Source organism: Diorhabda carinulata, chromosome 3 (assembly GCF_026250575.1).
Source record: "Diorhabda carinulata isolate Delta chromosome 3, icDioCari1.1, whole genome shotgun sequence".
In the NCBI taxonomy this organism is placed as follows: domain Eukaryota; kingdom Metazoa; phylum Arthropoda; class Insecta; order Coleoptera; family Chrysomelidae; genus Diorhabda; species Diorhabda carinulata.
Window position 1 is genome coordinate 27,612,100 of NC_079462.1, and position 17,488 is coordinate 27,629,587.

The 17,488-nt window shown below is 30.9% G+C and overlaps 2 protein-coding genes across 3 annotated transcripts in view; both read left to right on the plus strand.

Moving 5' to 3' along the window:
* Positions 1–785: 785 nt before the first annotated feature.
* Positions 786–15,758, plus strand: LOC130892072 (proton-coupled zinc antiporter SLC30A1). The gene is made up of 7 exons (XM_057797299.1): positions 786–1,185; positions 8,767–8,948; positions 9,530–9,752; positions 9,812–10,053; positions 10,111–10,370; positions 11,257–11,488; positions 13,857–15,758. The coding sequence occupies exons 2-7, from the start codon at positions 8,772–8,774 to the stop codon at positions 14,043–14,045; spliced, it is 1,323 nt and encodes a 440-aa protein (XP_057653282.1). The 5' UTR covers positions 786–1,185; positions 8,767–8,771; the 3' UTR covers positions 14,046–15,758.
* Positions 15,759–16,447: 689 nt separating this feature from the next.
* LOC130891512 (PDF receptor) overlaps positions 16,448–17,488 on the plus strand; it is a 156,137-nt gene continuing 155,096 nt past the window's right edge. For both annotated transcript variants that reach the window (XM_057796318.1, XM_057796321.1), the window contains exon 1: positions 16,448–16,681. The gene's annotated coding sequence lies outside the window, so the exon portion shown is untranslated. The remainder of the gene's footprint in view (positions 16,682–17,488) is intronic.

Below are 17,488 nucleotides of genomic sequence, written 5' to 3' on the forward strand. Positions count from 1 at the left end.
TGATGCATTGAAAACCCATACTGGAATCAAACATCTCAAATAAAACTAGACAACAATATGTCCGGCAACAAATAGATCAAAAGGGGTGTGCGACAAGGATAAGTGCCGTCTCCACTCTTATTCAATTTATATTCCAGAGCAATTTTCCAAGAGGCCCTAGAGAATATAGAAATGGGAATCAAAATTAATGGGACGTCCATTAACAATATCCGTTATGCGGATGAAACCGTCCCATTCACTGATAACATTAACGACCTACAACAAGATAACAGAACAGAGGAAATCAATGGACTTACTAATGAATACCAAGAAACGAAATTTATGATGATTTCAAGAAACATAAATATGTTTGTAAACATCACCATATTATTTAATGCAATGCCCTTAAAGAGGTTGGATGAATTCAAATATATGAGAATCTGGCTCTTTGAAGACAGAGCATCGAAAATTGTACATAAAATACATAACTACTAAATTCATATAATTTTCACTTGCTACACTAGCGCTATTTTGGTAAGTTTTCGTACTATAATTTGCTGTTTACAGCTGGACACTTTTTTAACTAATCCCCCTTACAAGACGGTTTTCCTTACCACTACCCTCCATAGCTGAATTAAACTAAGCACTTTTCAAAGTTTTTTTGAAACTGTTCCAATAATTGCCTTTCATCATATCTATGAAAAATTTTGTATCTATGGTTTAGATGCACGAAACATATACTATACCAAAATTGTACTTTTATTGATATGAAGTTTGACACCGAACAAACGTAGCGAACTTGGATTGTGTTAGTCTGTGACACTTTAACTACTTCAAGTTGAAAGATTAGTTGTCATTTTATCTTCGTTGAACAAAAATTGTTGTGGCTAATTTGTCTGATTGATTTTTCTATTTTTGGGGATTTTAAAGTGGATTTCAAGTTCTTACTCTGCTTATATGAACAATTACTATTTTAAGTAATTCACAATTCACAGAAACAACTATAAACATTATTTTTATAGATTTTCTTTGAAAATCACATTGTTAAAACAGTAACAGTTCTATTTTTGTACAAATTTTTAAACCATTGTTGTTTAATATATATCAGGGAGCGCTCTTTTATTGATACAAATACTTAATTGTGCTTCATAACCCCTCATCATATTGAAATGAGATGAAGAGAAATTGATCCAAATTCAATTCAAGGTAAGTGGAAATTATGACTAAGTATAAAAAAAGTGATTTAGTAAGTTGCAAAGTATTTTTTGTTTACAATTCGTCATTCATTGTTGAAATTCTTCAAGTTCTACTGGAAACGGTGGTATCAATCAATTGAATGATTGCTGAAACTTGATTGCTGAATTTAATTTGCATTAACAATTGAAAAAAGTTTCTGTAAACATTCCAGTCTTCTGATTAGTTTTTAATACTAATTGAGATACTTTTTTCTATTATATAATATCTACTTGTACATCTTTTAATATTAGTATTAATGTGCATGTAAATAATATTTTAATACAAAGACAAACTTTTAAATGTCACCTTATCTTCCATACTAGGTATTCCATAATCTGAACAACAATTTTTTGTCGTCACAAGTGATAAGAAACTATCGTTTTCCATGAACATTTTTATTTTTCTCTTGAATATGGTGCTGGCTAAGTAGGTAAAAAGCAGAAAATTGAAATGATCTACTTCAAATATTTGATTTACTCTTACATTATATTATAATAACCACTTGTCTGACAATTATGAGTCAAATTAAATGTGTTACAATTTTAGCTAACACAAAGAAATGTATTATAAAAGATAAATTTTAACATATTTATGGCCACAGTATAGTTTTAACAAAATCCCATATGATAAAAACACATGTTCCATCCTGTAAGGAGTACATTTATTTGGACTAAATATCAATATTTATGTAGTTTTTCTTAACTATTACTCTTCTGCTTGTGGACAATTGCACACAAAAATTATGAATACTCTTTTCCATCTAGAAATATTTAATAATAATAAACATGTATTGAATTATTTTGGAATCTAAGTATGGAGAAAAGTTTTAAAATGAAAACATTTGGTTGATATCCATATTTTGTGGTTACTGATTTTTATTTTCTAAATGTAATAGTGCTACATTCATAGTGTTATCTGCTTTGATCCAAATAATGTTTGTTTGTGGTTTATAATAACAAGAACATGCAAACATGTAACTATATAGGGGCAAATTATAAGAATCTCAGCATTTGTTTTAAGTATAGTGATGAATATCGGAAATATTTTACAAAAAATTATATATTTATTTTTACTCTTACAACATGTGATATCACTCAAAGACAGTAACAAAAATTTTAATTTCAAAGATTATTGAGGTTTTAGTAGAATTGTTTTATATTTATTTTCACAACATTTATAAGCCAACCATTTTTTGCCTCTTCTATTTAACAATCCAATATTTAAAAAATTAGGATAAACATTGTTTACTACCCATTTTACTGAAATATATGCTAGATTAAAGATTTTTTAGGAATACTGCAAATTCTTTGTATTTTTGATAAAATTAGAAATATGGCTAATATTAAATATGTTCATCATCTTTTATAAAATGGTCTCTACAATGTTCATTATCTTTTATAAAATGGTTTCTGCAATGAAGAATAAAATAAGGCGATCGATTAATAATTTTCACATTGATTCCAAATCTGCCTTCAGAACTCTTCTTCTAACCCACAAATATTTAAGTTGGTGAATTTTTCAGTACATTTTACATCAATAAGAATCATTCAAATGCCAATTTTACTTAAATGTAACACATAATGCAACTCCATTTTCTGATAGTTATTGTTTCTGCTATGAATACTTGATGAATGTGTCATTCTGTTCACTGATATCTCCTAAGCTTGACCCAAAATAATCAACGTGTGAATTTTGAATACAATATTATACTGGCGTCCATTAAAGGGCCTTAGTACTCTTAGTATCTTCGTAATTTCCTACATTGTTAAATTCATAGTAAACCATTGCTCGTTCTTTGTTGTTTATATTACAATCCTATATTAAATATTGAACCTGTAGACCAACAAGTATCTCTTCTTTTATCTTTATATCAGTCTTTCTGAGGAATTGATTTCTAAATTCAAGATTATGCTCTTTTGGACAAAATTATTAAACTCCAACATTTGGATCAATTCTTCAAGAGTGTTCTAATGTTCAGCCTTTCTCTACTATCTAATTCACATAGAAAGCATCTGTAATTGGTACATATCATTTAAAGAAGTCATAACTTCTAATTTCTCGAAGACTTATAGTACTCTCTCCATATGATAATGGATTATAGAGCAATTCATTTGCATAATGATGTAGTACAGGTCTGGATTATTGTTGGAAAAGTTTCCAATGTTTTAATATGTTACGTAGACAAATTTTATTTCTGTACCAAATCATTGAGATCCACTAGCAAAAGTAGATTCCAAATTAAGCATATCATCATATTCATCAATTGATGAGTTTAATTGATTCAGAAAGATCTCCACTGAGAGGCGTAGGCGTCATATTACACTTGATAGTTCAAGTTGTGAGAGAAAAGTTACGAAACTAGTACAAAAAAATTTGAGTCCTTGTGAATTATAATGAACTTGAATTATGTCTTGAAAGTTGTAAGCCTTACTGTTACCAAGAGTGAGAAAAATTACTCAAATGGTGTACAGCTGTCCATGTTTTTGTTTACAAAAAAAAATGAAAAAAAATTCGGCCTCATTATTTTTTTCTCTCTCTTCATAATCTGTGATTGTGTTGTGATAGTAGATATGTTTGTCAAACAGACATGGCAAATTATTCTCATGTTTCCTTCACATTGTTATCTCACATTTTTTTCTTCACTCATTCTTTTCAAATTGTTAAGCAACTAATACCTGATAATGTAGATATGTGAACGACTACTTGATATCTTTATCATCAACTTCACTATCAAGATATGATTATGGATAGTTTTGTATTAATGACATATTAAAGCAGGAACGTTCTTTAAGTTTCTAGGCATTAGGATAAATAATATATTGATGAATTCATAACTGCATATGTAAATGTAGGCGTATGGTAAAAGAATTACTTGTATAGCTGTTTATTGTGCGAAGATGCATACTAAACAGAAACAAACACGAGAACGGCTTACTGAATAGACATAACAAAGGGCGGATGTACCTTCTTTGGGTGATTTGTAAGTAGGGAACTGATATGGTGACAAATGTAAAACTAAAATTTGTTTAAAGATTTGAATAGGTATGTAATAGAGTCAAATCAAAAACTAGTAACAAAACCTTATTTTTTTATGAAATTATTTTTCTTACTTGCATAACATATAACCCAAAGTATCTTTTAAATTATTCTCTATAATTAGGAAGATTATATTGATGTATGTTGTAATTAAAAATTTACATTAATTGAAGTTTTTAATTTAAGATTCTCATGATACTAGTGCTTCCACTCGTCTATCCAGTAATGTGTATTCGTTTTCAGTGCCGTGTGCATATTAAGCAACAAATATTGGTGCCGTCTTCAAAATCGATTTTATCATTCACAATTTAAGCAATGTATTAGGCTTTAAGATATGATAATTCTTTTTTTCTTCTGGCCCACTTGAAATACATTTATTTATGTAAATAATTACATATGTTACCTGGATCTATTTTTTTATCATTTAGTTGATAGATTCCATTTGAAAAATACGAGGTACAATGAAAGATTCCTATGGACCACTCGACGTATTTTATTTCAAACTTTCTCCAAAGCGCAAGGTACCGTATTATGTGTTTTACAGTTTGGTTGGACCGTTCTGCCTTGAAATATTATCCTACACATGGTCCATTTGATTTTTTTTTATCTTCAACGCTATAGTAAAACAAAAAATTTTACTTTTCATATATTTTTTTTGTTTTCTTCAACATAATTCAAATGATTTTTGATAAAATTTTTTTATTTGTACTTCCTTTACATTACTTCGATTAAAGTGCTAAAAATGATCTTTTTTTGTGTGGTCTATATATAAAAAACATCATTTTTCACACTTTATTTCAAATAATTTTTTCCTTGCTGATACAGCAACTTTTCAATAGATATGCCTAGAGCTTTTATCGAATGGCCAGCTAGGTCGCTCCATTTAACCTCTATAGATTTTTTGTGAGATTTCTTAAAATTCAAATAATGCCTGAGTCTTTTAAGACAATCATTCAATCAAAAGTTAAGGCATTTGAAAAGAAGCTTTCCAAGTAAATTTGTTGAAATTTTTTTAGAATTACTGTTCGTTTAGTGTTTTACAATAATTGGAGCAGTTTTTTAAAAAAAATCATTAAAATAAAATGGGGTTCCGTTTTGTGGTCGCAAGTAATAAATTTAATGAGAGGGTTTATTAAATTGGCGTTTATTTATAAGCAGAAACATTTTATATTTGTGGAGAATTTATGGTGAAAATACATGCCAAACCATTCTCTGAAAATGTGAAAAGGGCTTATGGTGTTTTTAATTGGAGATTAAGACAAACCGTGAACTCCCCATGTGTGCTGAGTTAGTTGTAACTTGTAATTAGTTCATTGGATAAAAGGACCTTTTGCAGTTCCAATGGTAGGCATCAACTATTTTAAAGATTTCTATTTTTGTATGACAAAGACTGAAGTTTATTCCCAAAATAAGAAACGTGCCATAAGACCTTTTCTTCACAATGCAGATTTATCAGTAGCGACGGTTCCTTTGGATTGTCAAGATATTTTTTTTGGAAACAATGGTTTCCAAGGAGCAATGTACCGACACCACATTTACGCCTGGTTCCAATTCCGGCGAGACACATTCGATTGTACAAAAAAATTTGAGGTTTTCAAAGCAATTGAATTTCTTGGTTTCCTTCTTTCTTGTCTATTAGTGTGATGGAAGCAATTTGCCATTTAAGTTTTTCTGGGGTACTTCTGGACCAGAAGGAATAATATCAGAACTTTGAAACTATTAAACAAGTTGATTGTCCTCTAGGTGAACTTGTATCTTTTTTTTCAAAATCTGAATATAACTATATTAGAGGTCAAAATTTGGGACATCCTGTCTTGACAGTTTTAGCAGTAATGGAGCTTTCATTAAAGACATAGAATTGTATTGAAAGAATATTGAAAGAATTTTTTCAATATATTGAGAATAGATTTTTTTCGTACCTAAAAAAATTAAGAAAAATCCGGAATTTAATAAATAAAAGCAAACAGATACCCCAAGCTTACATGAATCACAAAGTCTTGGTTGCTATTTTTAAAATTTGTATTTATAAATTGAAACAAAGTTAAAATTATAATTTAACTCGCATTATTAAACCTTCACGAATTATTTTTGTGGAACATAATAAATATCAACAGATAAAATTGTCGTTTGATATATTTAAGAATTTTTGTGCTCAGAAAAATTAAAGGCGATGAAATTACAATTAAAAATGCAAACAACGATTTGTTGTCAATAACATAAATGATAATTAAAAGTATGTATGTGTAAGGAATGCAAAGTGTTTAAAGACTGTTGTACAATTGATGTACATATTTGTGTCAAGGCTGTTTATTCATGGAATCATAGATGAAATTTTTGTTTTTGTGTAAACAGGATACTAACGTTCATTTTCCTATCACTACAATGTTTTTAAGATAAAAATTTTTGTTCTTCTCTTTGTTCTTCAGGCACTCGGTTGTTTTCTATTTATATAAATTGTCAAACTCATTTGCCTCTTTTAATGCATCAAACTTCGATGTTTCTGATTCTACTTTTGACCCTCTTCTAATAGCATAATGGCGATCTTGTTAACATAATCTCCAAATTTAATATATACAAAGAGAATATGTAATTTAAAATACATATGAATAAAGGGTGTGCCAATTTGACGGTCTTTATTATAGGGCGTATACACACCTGACAAATAATAATTTTTTCTTGCTTACCAATAACAAAAGGTTACAAAATTATGAAAAACAAGTAATCAAATAAATGTCTATTGACTATTTAATAATCCTAAATATGAACATTATCCATGATTAATGACTGAGAACGAAATTAATCTGCACTCATTTTTTATTCAAACTTTTAGTTCATTTGCTTATTTGTTCTCAAAGTATCTGAGGATATCAGTGGTCATTCAATAGTTGGAACCCATAAACTTGTTTGGAAATACAGCATTGAGGTCAGGTGTGGAAGCGTACCATATTGTTGAAACCTCATATTTTTATCATACGAGGTCTGGCTATTAAATAAAGAGACTAGTTACGAAAAACGGTTTTATTATATAAAGTATTCTACATTCGAATGCTCCCCTTCAATATGCTCCCCTCCCCTCACTACACATCTTTCCATACGTTCTTTCCATTGGTCGAAGCAGTGCTGGAAGTCTTCTCTGGTGATGACCTTTAGGAGCTCTGCCATTTTTTGCTTTACCGCTTCCATCGACTCAATTCGGGTCCCTTTCAAAGCAGATCTTTTTTTAACGTTTCAAGGAAATCTGAGCAGACCCGTTGTCTCAAGAGCTTTTGGTCAGGAGCCAGATTTTTTGGCACCAACTTCGCACAGACCTTTTTCATGTATAATTCCTCGTGCACGCACAATTTGGTTGATTTTGGTCATTATTTCCGAAGTTAAAACAGTCACAGGGCGACCTGGGCACTGGTCATCATCAGTGCTCTATCGGCCCTCAATAAAGCGCTTACACGACTCAAAAATACGCTCACGAGATAGAGAATTGACCCCATAGGCCCCTTGTAACAATTTATAGCACTCAGTCGGAGTTTCTTTTAAATTTAACGAGAAATTTGAGATTGATCTGTTTTTCATCACACATGGTTTTCGGCACGAGTAAAAAACACATTCGTTTCAAACCGCTACTACACAAATTCTATAATAGTGGCCCACTCCCTCTAGGCGCGCAGTCTCGTTATTTAATAGCCATACCTCGTATACAGGGCTAGTAAACGAACTATGATCTATTGACATTTTCATTAGTATTAGTTCTATAATTTGATATCTTTCAATCCCTGTCCAAATATTACTTTTTCTGGGCCTTAGGTATAGTATACAGTCATCCACCTCAAATCTAAAATTTTGTTTATTCTGGCACCATTTTACATGAACGTAGATCCATCATATACCAGAATGTTATATACAGGAATTTTGATTCAGTCTAGTTGATCCATTTCTTCACAAAATTGTTATCTTCTATCAGAACCATCTTCCAAGAGTTCCTGATTGATTGTAAGACTATAAAGAGACAGTTTATGTGCTTTAAGTATTCTTGTCAATGACTTCTGGTTAATTTGGATATCTGCCTGGTAGACATAATAGGATTTATTTGAACTAATACCATCATTCTGGTATCTTTATCGAGGTAATTGAAATTACTAATCGATGGGTCTGAACATTTATTAAATACAAAAACTAGTATTTAAACCATTGAATGTTTTCCAGATTTATATATGAAGAGTATACTTTCATAATACTATAAATGTTTTTATCTTTACTATAATCCTGTACTCTGCGATGTCGTTTACTATAAATATTTCAAATCTATTTGACGGGTAATAGGTAACTTTCCGGCCAGTCTGAGTTGACTTGTGATTAGAAATCGGACGAAGAGATATATGCCATTGTAAAAGAGAGTTCCAAAAATAAATAAAAAATAATTACATTCTACATAAATCGCACTTCTCCTCCCTTTTATTATTATATATTATTTTGAGCCCAAAAGTTATTCCTATGTTTTATAATATTTGGCGTTTGTTTCAGTTGATATGGGAAGATTTTCCGGAAAAAAATGCCGTCTACTGTCGATGTTATGGCTAACAGCTTTCTTCTTCTTCGTCGAAATTGTCGTAGGTTATATCACAAATTCTATGGCGTTAGTGGCAGACAGTTTTCACATGCTGAGCGACGTAGCGGCATTAGTAGTAGCTTTTTTATCAGTTAAGGTAAGATGAACAAATCTATAACGTTTTATTTACAGCAATGTACAAATATTGAATGAAACTTAATTTGTTCAAATCAATCAATCAATCAAACTATTTGCAAAATGCGTAGAATTTTAAGTATGGCCTATTTTTCATTGAATCACCTTGTACATTGTTCAGTGCTATAGGTGAGAGTGTTTCAAAGAGAAATTATTGAATAATAACATAATACCACATTGTAATATGGAATACTACCAAACGATTGTTAAATCGTCAGTAACGATAAAATTATATACATTAGAAGAATTAAATTTCAGTAGACACAAGTGAACAACCACACTGCAAATTTTAGGTTCTTCTACCATATTAAAAATATTAAATGCTTCATATAAAAATTACATCTAATTCAAAAGATGATACAAAATGCTAGATGATACTTCTGCAAAAAATCATCAAGTATGTGACATCAACAAGTTTTATATTCAGCATAGAATCAAAAGCAAGCAGCCTAAAAATATATCAGTGAACCAACTGGCATTCACCATATATATTATCATATGGAAATATATTGTATTTTTTTTAACGTCATGGTTTTCTTTTAGATGTCACCAAAGAAATGGTCAAAGAATACGTTTGGCTGGGCCAGAGCAGAAGTATTAGGTGCTTTGGTGAACGCCGTATTTTTAGTAGCTTTATGTTTCTCAATAACAGTAGAAGCGTGCAAGAGGTTTATAGAAATCGAAGCTATTCATGATCCTCAATTACTTGTAGTAGTTGGCGGTATAGGTCTTTTAGTTAACTTAATTGGATTGTTATTATTTCATGGTAAGTATATATAAGTGTACATCTTCTATTTATTTTTCTTAATAAACACATTTTTTCAGAACACGGAAGTTCTCATGGCCATTCCCATGGCAGACTATCTCATAGTAGAAATCGATTAACGCAACTAGCCATAACCGATGATAACGAAAACGACGAAACGTATCCTAGTCCTCCACCACAACCATCTACTGTAAAACACGAATCGCACACTCATTCTGCTAATCAGATGAACATGCGCGGGGTTTTCTTACATGTTCTATCTGACGCATTAGGTTCGGTTATTGTGATAATATCGGCTTTGGTGAGCTTTCAATTTTTCTTATATTAATTCTAAATTCTACTTCTGCGTAATTTTTAGGTATTTTGGTTAACAGATTGGAAATACAAGTACTATATTGATCCAGCCCTTAGTGTTTTGCTAGTTTTACTTATTTTAAATTCCGTTTGGCCTTTATTGAGAGATTCAGCCTTAATTCTATTGCAAACAGTACCGACGCACATCCAAGTCGATGCCATACAAAATAGATTGTTGTCCAAAGTAGATGGAGTACTCGCAGTGCATGAGTTCCACGTTTGGCAATTAGCTGGAGACAGAATTATAGCATCGGCGCACATCAGGTACAGCTTTAAGACAAGTAATAAATGTACTTGTATCACTACATTTAATTTACTTATGTGTGTAGTTCACTTTACAGATTTCTACTACTGCTACTACTTATCTCATACAAACTGCTTGTTTCTGTTAGTAGCTTTCGTCCTCTCATTTTGTGTTTATTTGGACTGTTAAAGGAGTACAGAAAATATTGAATTTTAGATGGTTATTTAATAATGTGTTAGGTTAGGGATCCCGAAACGACTTTACCAGTATTTTATAACAGAAAGTTTATAAGGGATAGTATGAGAATAATAGGAAAATCTAGAAAAACGACAGAGATAACAAATAGAAGGAAGATAAATGGAGTTAATGATGGAGAGGGGAGTAAAACGACGAGATAGTCTTGGTGATCTTCTATTTATACTTTTCATTGATAGGATGATAAAAAAAAAGAAGAACTATAAACTGGAAACAATAATTAGCTACAAAAATCTAGAACCGATGAAAATACACGATTATAGTAATCGTAGCGGATACATTCAAGGAAATGAAAGAAAAAGTAACCATATGGACAAAGGTATTAAAAGTGAATGGAAGTCATCCAGAAATGGAAAAGGAGGGTAGTGAGTCAAAAAAGAGAACAAGGATAAAGACAACGAATAGAGTGACCAGTTTTGAATATGTGGGAGAGTTTTACAGAGCGTTCAAAACAAATTGGCGCCAATATAGAGCTATAAGAGGATATTTCAGAGAGGCCTCCACTAACACCACCAACTTTTCGTCGTAGCTAATAATATGAGACATAAAACTCAAGTTTTTTTTAATGTTTAAAATTTCAACTTATGCTTGAGAATAGCTCTATTTTTCTCTTTCTATTTCAGTCGATTGCAGACGTTGTTATTTTTTTAGGTGTCGTAACTTGTCAGAGTATATGAAGATAGCCGAAAAGGTAAAAGAGTTTTTTCACAATGAAGGAATTCATTCGACTACTATCCAACCGGAATTTATAGATTATACAGATATACCGACAACGTCAAATGTTCAAGAACATATGACAGAAGACTGCGTATTAGATTGTCCAAAGAGTGACAATAGTAATGACAATTGTGTTAAAAATACTTGCTGTGGACCCTCTAAACAAGTATGTACTGTTTATTATTTTTATATTTATCTTATCCCATTTTTTTCGTAAGTGGAGCTAGCAAAATAAAAGAGTGATTCTGGTTTATTGGTGATCTAAAATAAGAAATTTCTTGAAAAGAACACATATTTCTCTAATAGTACAGTGGATCTTATTTTTTATAACCTTGGTTAGGGACCATTTGTCTATAAAGAATAAAGACGCTTAATCTAAGTCCCTTGAATTTAAAGCATACTTTCCTATAACGGCTAAGATCGGGTGTAGATACTGTTCTCCTTCGCCCCTCCCACCACTCTAAACTTCGACGTTATGACGATCCAATAAGAATAGATTAGAGAGGGATAAGAAGTGGTATATCGATGTTCTTTCTATCTCCATCCGCATTTGCCATATGCACCTTAAACGAAATGAAATCATTACTGGTGATGAAAAATGGGACCTGTTCAGTAACATAGTTCGAAAACAATCATGGAGCAAACACGATGAACCAGCACAAACCACATCGAAAGTTGAAAAATAACAAAAAAAGTTCATGCTGTCAGTTTGGTGGGATTGCAAAGGTGATGTGTTTTTTGAACTGCTTTCAAGGAACCAAACGATCAATTCTGATATTTGCTGTCAACAATTAATGAAACTGGATGAAACAATCAAAGAAAAATTGTCAATTCAGAAAGGTTAAGTGCTCCACCATGATAATGCAAGGCGTCATATTTTTGGCAACTCTTGGGAAACTATTGGAGCTTGATTGGGAAGTTATGCCACATGCCCCATACAGCCCTGATCTGGTACCGTCTGATTACCATTTATTTAGAAGTTTGCAGAATTCTTTGAATGGTCGAATTTTCACAAATGACGACGACCTGTCACTACCACCCCACCTCGCCACGTTTTGTGAGCACGGAATCATTAAGCTGAAAGAAAGATGGCGAAAGGTCATTGAGCAAAATGGAAAATATATACTTGATTAAAAACTATTCTTATTTAAAGAAAAGTGTTTTATTTTATAATACTTCAAATTACATTGTCGTCAACCCTATATATAACAATAAATGAGTATCTCTTTACCTAGCTATTTGTAACGACTTTCGGATATAACGTGGTGTCTTTATCGTCGCTATGCTCGAAATATATTTTTTGAAATTTTGTATCTTTGTTTATCCACTTTGCTCTTCTTCCTATAATATGGTTCATATTGTAACGAGGTTAGATATGTTTTTCAATTGCTTAGTTTACTATTCTTCTTTCCGTAACTTAACTTCTGTCTATGTCTACACAATTATTGAGTATTATGGAGTGTTTTTGAGAGTTCTAGAATGTACTTACTGAGTTGGAAGTACCTACAAGAATATTCAAGAGAATCGAATTTGCTATAAAAGCAGGGCTAGACAGGATTGAAGGAAGTAGAGAAATTGGATTTAGATCAAAATTTTAATTAAAAATCTTGATTGTGTTGAAAAAAAAAATAATGTAACAATCTCAACAATATGTTCTTAATTATGACATTTTTTATTTATATTTTATTTATTTATATAAACTTTCCATGCAATTCGATTCGTATGGAAATCAAAATAACACTGTTAGTATGGTTTAAACAAGTAAATACTGAAAATTCTTGTTTTCAGATCAGCTTTTAAATCAGAATTATTGTAATATTTGTAGATTATTATTGCTATTAGAAAGGACACTTTGAATTGTAAGCCGTTTCACTTACAAAATGATCGTCCTCCTGTATACTCTCAATTTTAGACTTGCTCGTACTAGTGCAAAAATTCGAAATTAAATTCGAAATTGGTTCATTATATTGATATAATGTGTCATTTATGATGAAAGTTGTCACACATGTTCAACCTGTTTGCATATGCCTTGTTGTAATGTTAGAAATGAGATTTATTTACGGAAAAATTAAATAAATTTTTAGAGTTGAATCTATTGAGGATACTAATTTCTATAAGAAGATATTGGCAGTTTAATATATATTATGAATATATATGTGTGTTTTTGAAAGTATGTATTTGTCACATTTATATGGCTATCTTTTGCAATCCAGAAGAAAGTATAGAACACAATGGTAATAATTTCCCAATTAACCCATAAATACAAACATTTTAAAATATCACTGAATTTTGGTTGTTCATTAAGTTTGTATACCTCCAAAACACCATGTTTGTAGTGTTCAAATTCAGAATACAAATATGAGTGAATTTTTTTTTCAAATAGTGAAAAATTGAAATGTTACTAAGCCAAGTGCAAAAAATAGTAGTTATATTTTGAACACATGTTTCCCTATAATTTATATCATCCTTCATGTACTTTCAAAATCCATGTAAACTGTAGATTATAAAATGAAACTTCTATATCATATTTTTAGGGTAGAGATACTCCATCACCAAACAACACTCCGTATATTTGTCGACAAAGAAATTCAGTAGCCAATTCAATAGGTGGAAACGAGGAAATGAATGAAATGGAGCAAGGTGTTCTCCTCGAAAATCCACCAGCATTTCAACTAGACTGTGATTATTCCCTTCGTGGCTCTCAGTGCTCATTCAGGGGATAGAATTGTTAAATTAATGTCGAAATATTGAACAGAGTCGAAAAATAATAAATAGGTGATGTAACGGAACAATATTCAATCCAAAAGTCTCGCATCTTTTAATTTTCAAAAGAAAATATTAAATGAACTAAGTTCAATTCCAACCAAAATGGATGTTTGTTAAATGTGCGCGATTTACAAAGTGTTGTGTTATGTTCCGTTATTTCATTATATTCTTTAAGTATTTGTTAGTTTCAGCTACAGTTCTTTGTGCAATGGTTCATTTTGGTAAAATTTATTATTGAAATTGTTGTAATATATGGGTTAATGATCACTATTTTCTATTACAAGATGTCTTAAAAGAAAGATATGAAAAAGTCTATAGTAGTAAATCTATGGCACCTCTTCTGAAGATCAATTTGCCAGAGGAATTTCATAAACTAGTGGCAGAGATCTTTTGGATGTATTTGAGCTCGGACCTGCTGGAACCATGTTCTTTGGTTATAATCATCAAAGTTTTGCAGTTTAGACAAGAAGAAGTCGCCGAACAACAGCACGTGATGCTCTGAATTCACTGTAACGTCCCCTTTCATCTTCAAAAAAGTAAGGGCATATAATTACTCGCGCTGACATCGCAGCCTATATGATCACTTTAGGTAAATGTAGGGGTATCTGATGTTTGTATTTTGGATTGGTTGCACTCCACTAGTGGCAATTTCACTAGTTGACGTACCAATTAAGATGAAAATGAGCTTCAACCGAAAACAATATGCTGGTAAACGTTGGAAAGCGCTCAATAATCTTATTAAAGGTGCAGCCCCATTTTTTTCTGTAAAATACGAAATAATGATTTTGCACGTTTAAAACAACAGCACGCTTTTGAATATACTAGTTAGGCTCGTCTTGAACAGACCGAGTAGCACTGTGTACATTTTCGATCATTCTAGGAGATCTTGGACGCCCGGATTTTGGTTTATCTGATTTTGTTCTGGTTTTTTCGGTCCATTTTTCAATAAATCAAGCGTCTGGCGCATCATTTAAGTAATAAACATTGCAGTTTTTTGTAGACGTTACAGTCTCCGAATTACCGTTTTTGTAAAACTCAGGCACGGTCAGCCCCCGAGAAACTCTATAGCGACTAAATTCCCAAGAGCAATGTTACCGGATTGATATAACTCCCGTACCCATCCGAATAGCTGCATTCACACAATAAGTAATACTAAGGTGAAAATTTCTTTTGAGACATCTTGTATCAGCTATCATTTTTCTAAAATTTACCTAAACACAGTTTTAATAATTTTTCTTGTGGTCTTTGATAATTGTATATTATCTAAGAAATAGTATAAATAAGCAATAAATCAGAATAAAGTGTCGAGAATTGAAGTTCTTGAGAATACCATTAGTTTAATATTTTTTATTTTAAAGATTCACAAATTTGGACTCGTTGAAAATGGAAAGACATTTTTCAAAAATAAATGACCCTTTTTGTTTTACGAAGTTATAATTTGTTACCTTCGTTTATTATAATTGTTCTCAATTCAGATATGCACTTTGAACTGAAACTATTAGATTTTGAGATTACCTGATTTTTTAATTGAATCGATGGAACAGTTTAAAATTGACCGTCATACAAAGTTTAATCGATTTGAAATGTGTTTTTTAGGTTTAAAACTGAATGTAAATGTAAGTTTTCTCTAGTTTTTTTTTGATAATTTCAATAAAGTGATGTTTTAATAATTTGTTAGTTTTACTTATGACTTACTATGTTACCAAATTTATTAATTTACCCAATCGTCATGTATCCTATCAATTTGATCATTTAATTGGTCCATGCGATTTTTAATATGTTATATTCAAAATTAGCTTCCAATTTTCGAGAAAATCGAGGCAAAAAGTTAACAATATCACTTCTGGACAAAGAGATCCCAAGAAAGAAAATATTTCTATGGAAACATGTCATCATATATTAGAAATTCCTTAGATACTTCCAGACATCCGTCACAAATTCAATTCTACAGATTTTTCTCAGTTTCTGTTCTGTTGTTACTGAACATGAACAAAGTAATATTATATCGATCACTTTAAAGTTGTAGCTTTGATTTAAAAAAACAGCTTCTCGTTAACATATATGCTTTTTTTCTTCTCACTGCTTTTTTTACCATTCTTTCATTTATCTTGTTATTATGGCTTCTTATCTGGTAATATAAACTGGTAACTATTTTTAATATGTATTCCAAGCTTTTAAATAACTATTTTTTTTATTATCAAGGAATTAATCGAGAATTGTATTTCAAAGTCGCCATAAAATAGGTATTAAATTCATATGATTCAATAAACAATTTTAACAATGACAATAGACATAAATATTTATATCAGTAACCCTTTTCACATTTGGAGACCACACAGTGTTTTCCATTAATGTGGTCAGTTTGTATGTAGAATCGGAGTAGTTATTTGCGAGAAATTTCTTAAATTCTCCTAGAAAGAACATTGTAAAAAATATCTTTTTATATGATGAACTTTCCAAAGTTTGTACATTAACTATTATTATTATTTATTAACATCATATCTCATATTTAAATATGAGTCTTCCGAAATGTTAGTGCTAATAAATAACAAATTTGATATCTTAATTAACCAGGGATGGATATTTAATTCAGGTAAGATTTTATGTTTATTTTTTATTGACCAAAGTCTATCAAGTTATTTCCTCTATTTTTATATAAATAATAAAAATAACTTTTTATTTTGGTTAATTGTTTTATTTATTCAATTTTCCAACGAAAATATCTATCTATCTATATATATATATATATATATATATATATATATATATATATATATATATATATATATATATATATATATCCATGATGTTTCATCCATTATCAGGTATTGACGCAAAAAATCTGATTTACACGTGTAAACATGGCCAAACACTGATCTGAATCATCAACTCGTTGTTGTTTTTGATCGACGGTGCAGTAAACGCGGCATCCACTTTGAAAAAAATTTCTCATGGTCAAATTTTCATGCATAATTGTAAACACACTGCCTTCTGATATCTTTAGGCATCAGCTATATCACGCAATTTCAATTTACGATTATATATAACCAATTTGTTGATTTTCTAGAGTAATCACCTCAATTGAATGACCAGAACTTTCATCATCATCGATGTCTGTACGACCACGTTTAAATTCCGCTAACCAATAAAAATAGCTCTTTTTGGTGGGGCAGAGCCGGATTACACTTCTGAAGCCATTGCTGAGCTTGTATATTATTTTTTTTTTCATCAAGAAGCAATGATGAATTAACATACGAAATTTTTCTGAATCCATTGTTTTGAAAATAACAAAAGTGGCTTCCTTAAATGGCTGTCACGTTTTTGTGACTTCATAAACGTCATATGGATTTGACAATTGCAGCGCAGTCTGTGTGTTAATCACACGACTTATTGAGTGATG